Source organism: Gymnoscopelus microlampas, assembly GCF_963454915.1.
Source record: "Gymnoscopelus microlampas genome assembly, chromosome: 24".
NCBI lineage: Eukaryota > Metazoa > Chordata > Actinopteri > Myctophiformes > Myctophidae > Gymnoscopelus > Gymnoscopelus microlampas.
The window spans coordinates 36269094-36274141 of record NC_139961.1 but is presented as its reverse complement, the minus strand read 5'-3'; the positions used below and the strand labels follow the sequence as shown (position 1 = coordinate 36274141).

Genomic DNA, 5048 nt, shown 5'->3' with positions numbered 1-5048 from the left:
ACATTTCACAGCTGCCGTAATCTTGGTTGCCAGGCAGCCATCTGTGTGACCAACAGCCGTCATTCCTTCGATCTGTGCAGGAGAGCGTAGCAGCGGATTTTCTGTTTGCCCCGCTCCTTGGTCTCTGGTTACCACAACATGCCGAGCCGGTTGCCTAGCAACCCCCGGTCCTATAAAGGTGCTCCATGCACTTTTTACCTGACACAACAAAGGTCCCAGAGCCAAGCACATCACAGCTTAGCAAGAGACTACTTTGAAGCAATCAAACATGGTAAGGCCTTTTTCATTTCATGGTCAAATATTAATACAAATACTAAATGATAACGTTAGAATGCATGTTGATATTTGTGATGCAACAAAAGGATAGGCCTAAATGTTTCTATATTCTGTGAAAATTAAGTTGTCAATTTCTTAAGGCATTAAAGACATGCACTTCAACCTTGTGTACCTGTAGTATGTCCACTTCAAAATGAGCCGGCCACCATTTGGGGAAAGTGTCATCTTATGTTAGAAAACGATTGTTTGGGTAAAAAGCACAATTCATGTTAGACAGCTAACATGATCTTTGTCCTTTTTTGTTACCTATTACAAAGTGTCGTGTCAGATGAGGCATAAACTGCGGTTAGCAGGCAACAAAACCTAATTATAAGCAATTCTATTTTGATGATGAAGTAACTAACCTTTATGTATGACATATGTTTGTTTGTTCAGTAATACATATAAAGTAGGTCTAGCAACTATTTCTTAAAACTGACACCTTACCTTGGAAGCTACTGTACAACTCAACTCATGATGGACTACCATAATTATTTGCTATGGCCTAAGAACTTTGCTCACTTAGAATAAACGCATACAAGTATAAAACTATACTTGTGAAATATTTAATCATGAATATACTGTATACAGTGCGTGCGTGTGTGTATATATATATATATATATATATATATATATATATATAAAATAGCCGATCTACAAGCTCACAAAGCGTCGCATCGCGTAGATCGTCTATGTTTAAATGGCCCATGTATAATATAGAGCTAAAGTGGTTAATGTATGTTTCATAATATCGTAATTTATATTTGAAAAAGTAACTAGTAACTAAAGTTTTCAAATAATTGTAGTGGAGTAAAAGTACACTATTTGCCTCTGAGATGTGGTGGAGTAGAAGTAAAAGTATTGGAAATTAGAAATACTCAAGTAAAGTACAAATACCTCAAAATTTTACTTAAGTACAGTACTTAAGTAAATGTACTTAGTTACTTTCCACCACTGTGTGTGTGTATATATATATATATATATATATATATATATATATATATATATATATATAATAATAATGCATTTTTGTATGTAAACACTTCACTTTTCCCGTAGCGTGAATGTATCTCTGTCCATGTGGGCCAAGCCGGAGCTCAGATTGGCAATGCATGCTGGGAACTGTATTGTCTGGAGCACGGCATCCAGCCGGACGGTCAGATGCCCAGTGACAAGACCATCGGAGGCGGAGACGACTCCTTCAACACCTTCTTCAGCGAGACCGGCGCAGGGAAGCACGTTCCCAGGGCTGTGTTTGTAGACCTGGAGCCAACAGTCATAGGTAAATCAGTTGTTTTCAAAGTGAAAGTGATCTGGTAACAAAAAAGCATTCATTCATTATCCTGTCCATTGAACAGAACAATCAATGTTTTGGATTAACCCATTTAGACCGGGGAAGCATCTGTGTCATTTTACATTTCTTTGGGCTGTTCAAAAATAGCAGATCTACAAGCTCATAGCGCGGCACTCGGTTTCTTTTGAAACCGTGAAAGTTTGTGCAAATCTTTTTTAAAGCGATTGCTTCTGGGGATTCTACAAAATGTCTTCTAAATCCTAACAGTTTTTCCCCAAAATTATATGTATTTGGCCACAGACCCCCATCTCAAAATATGTTGTTCCAGGCAGGGACCCCCAGAATTTGAGTTAAAAATGTATATATATTCAAAGATTTGCACACATTTTCACGATTCAAAATAAATAAATAGCAGATCTACAAGCTCATAGTGCGGCACTCGGTGCCGCGCTATGAGCTTGTATATCTGCTATTTTTGAATAGCCCAAAGAAATCTAAAAATGACACACGGATGCGTTCCAGGTCTTAATGGGTCAAAACTGAAGCTGCGCCGTGTGCACTCAAAAGATACTTCTGTAAGAATTAAAACAGAATGTTCATTGTAACATCAGAATGCCAGGAAAGATCATGTTTTCTTGGTGATTGGGTGGAGGGACATACAGTATGGACAACTGCAGCCAGTAACTATCACATAATCACTCAGTAGGTATGAGTGATTATCAAGTATCCAGTTTCATGAAAAACCACCGACTCATTCTCGATGTTGACCATGGCGGTCGATATTTTCGACCCAAAAGTTAGCCATCTCTTCGAGACATCCTTGGAATGTATCTACTTTAAGTTTAATAAAAATGCGCCTGTTCTCAAGTTCTCAAGTCATTTTGTTGACAGACAGACAAACACATAAACAACTCAGCTGGTGGAGGTAACAGGCATGTTAAATATAATGGATGTTTTCCCATTACAGATGAGGTCCGTACAGGTACCTACCGCCAGCTGTTCCACCCTGAGCAGCTGATCACCGGCAAGGAGGACGCGGCCAACAACTACGCCCGTGGTCACTACACCATCGGCAAGGAGATCATTGACCTGGTTCTGGACAGGACTCGTAAGCTGGTAAGCTTTTATACAATAGTATGAAATCGATTTTTGATATTGTAATTAACTAGTTTGAACAAAATATGAAATGTTATTCCCTGTTTCATTTATTCAGGCGGACCAGTGCACTGGGCTCCAAGGTTTCCTCATCTTCCACTCCTTCGGTGGAGGAACCGGCTCCGGTTTCACCTCCCTGCTGATGGAGCGTCTCTCCGTCGACTACGGGAAGAAATCCAAGCTGGAGTTCGCCATCTACCCCGCCCCTCAGGTGTCCACGGCCGTGGTGGAGCCCTACAACTCCATCCTGACCACGCACACCACCCTGGAACACTCTGACTGTGCCTTCATGGTGGACAACGAGGCCATCTACGACATCTGCCGCAGGAACCTGGACATTGAGCGTCCCACCTACACCAACCTCAACAGGCTCATTGGTCAGATTGTGTCGTCCATCACCGCCTCTCTGCGCTTTGACGGCGCCTTGAACGTGGACCTCACAGAGTTCCAGACCAACCTGGTGCCGTACCCTCGTATCCACTTCCCTCTGGCCACCTACGCCCCGGTCATCTCCGCCGAGAAGGCCTACCACGAGCAGCTCTCCGTGGCCGAGATCACCAACGCCTGCTTCGAGCCAGCCAACCAGATGGTGAAGTGCGACCCCCGCCACGGCAAGTACATGGCCTGCTGTCTGCTGTACCGAGGCGACGTCGTGCCCAAGGACGTCAACTCAGCCATCGCCACCATCAAGACCAAGCGCACGATCCAGTTCGTGGACTGGTGTCCCACGGGCTTCAAGGTGGGCATCAACTACCAGCCTCCCACCGTGGTCCCCGGAGGAGACCTGGCCAAGGTGCAGAGGGCCGTGTGCATGCTGAGCAACACCACGGCCATCGCCGAGGCCTGGGCCCGCCTGGACCACAAGTTTGACCTCATGTACGCCAAGAGGGCCTTCGTCCACTGGTACGTTGGCGAGGGCATGGAGGAGGGAGAATTCTCTGAGGCCAGAGAGGACATGGCCGCCCTGGAGAAGGATTACGAAGAGGTGGGCACCGACACCCTCGCGGACGAGGGAGAGGAGGGGGAAGAATATTAGGCTTCAGAAGCAAACATCACAAAATCAATGACTGTAAGGTTATTTTTTTGTTCTGCCAGTTATGTTACAGTAATTCATATGGAAATGTAAGAAATAAACCTTCAATATTTTACATCAACTTTGTGACAGAGTAATGTCCCATTAAATCAAACATGATTTGACATGGAGAATCAAACAGCCAGACTCATTGTGCCGTGACTTTCAGAATTCAAGAAAATAAATGTTGTGTCAAATCTGTCTTACCATTGTTTCCAAGTTTAAATGACAATCAACATTATACTCTCTATAGAATGCTAACTTAAAGCTAAAATTGTTTTAAAAATAATCCAGTCACTCAGTGATTGCCTGCATTATATCGCCTGAGCAGTATACTATTCAGACTTTTCATAATCTGCTTAGTGTATTTTGGTGCACAAATATGTCCTTTCTGTGTGAATAAATTAAGCCAACTAACAACAAAACGAATCTCAAGTGACATGGTTCATCTAACACTCACTGCTTAGATTAGTTTTCTCTTATCAGGGTCAGTCGCGTAATGCCATTTAAATGCCTTGTGCACATGCAGTGGTGGAAAAGGTACTAAAATTCTTTACTTAAAAGTACCAATACTGCAATATAAAAAATACTCTGTTACAAGTAAAAGTCAAGAATTAAAAATGTACTTGAGTAAAAGTACAAAAGTATTATAAAACGTGCAATATTTGCCTCTGCACAATGGAGGGATTGTGAGTAGTTGAGTTAAAGTAGTTTAATGTGTGCATGACAGACAAGCACAATGTAGGCTACACACAAACAATGAGATCATTTTTATCTATTTTAAATTGAGGTATATTGTCAGATACATGTTTGGTGATTGTGTGGTTATACATCAATAACAAGTTAGTAGAGGTGGAAAACAAACAAAACAACAACATCATTGGATGATATTTGTTTTCAATGTTGGGTTGAGTTAAAACCCACCTATATTTTTACTTATGTACAATGTATATATTGTGTGGCAAAAATAGCTGATATAAGTTCAATGTGTCACATCGTGAGCTTGTAGATCAGCTATTTTTGCTATTTTAAATTTAGAAGATTGTTGTTTTTCAGAAAATGTTCACCAATAATGACATAGCCCAAAACATAGGGACAGCAGCTTAAATCAGTTGGTTCTCAACTTGTGACCCTATAGGGGTCCGCCAGGATGCTTGCAGGGGCTCCAAATGGACCCTATTACAGATCTGTAACTCAGAGAGTGTACGCATG

General features: G+C 41.9%; 1 protein-coding gene across 1 annotated transcript; it reads left to right on the top strand.

The window, feature by feature from the left end:
- The first annotated feature begins 211 nt into the window (after positions 1-211).
- LOC311041138 (tubulin alpha-1A chain-like) lies at positions 212-4239 on the top strand. The gene is made up of 4 exons (XM_084051643.1): positions 212-271; positions 1375-1597; positions 2577-2725; positions 2823-4239. Exons 1-4 carry the CDS (start codon positions 269-271, stop codon positions 3798-3800), a joined length of 1353 nt encoding a protein of 450 aa, XP_083907769.1. The 5' UTR covers positions 212-268; the 3' UTR covers positions 3801-4239.
- The last annotated feature ends 809 nt before the right edge of the window (positions 4240-5048 follow it).

What these genes read in the sequence shown, in the direction of transcription:
- LOC311041138 (XM_084051643.1), top strand. An exon ending in CCTGGAGCCAACAGTCATAG is followed by an intron (nt 1,598 to 2,576) that starts GTAAATCAGTTG and finishes TTCCCATTACAG; the next exon opens with ATGAGGTCCGTACAGGTACC. An exon ending in TGGACAGGACTCGTAAGCTG is followed by an intron (nt 2,726 to 2,822) that starts GTAAGCTTTTAT and finishes TCATTTATTCAG; the next exon opens with GCGGACCAGTGCACTGGGCT.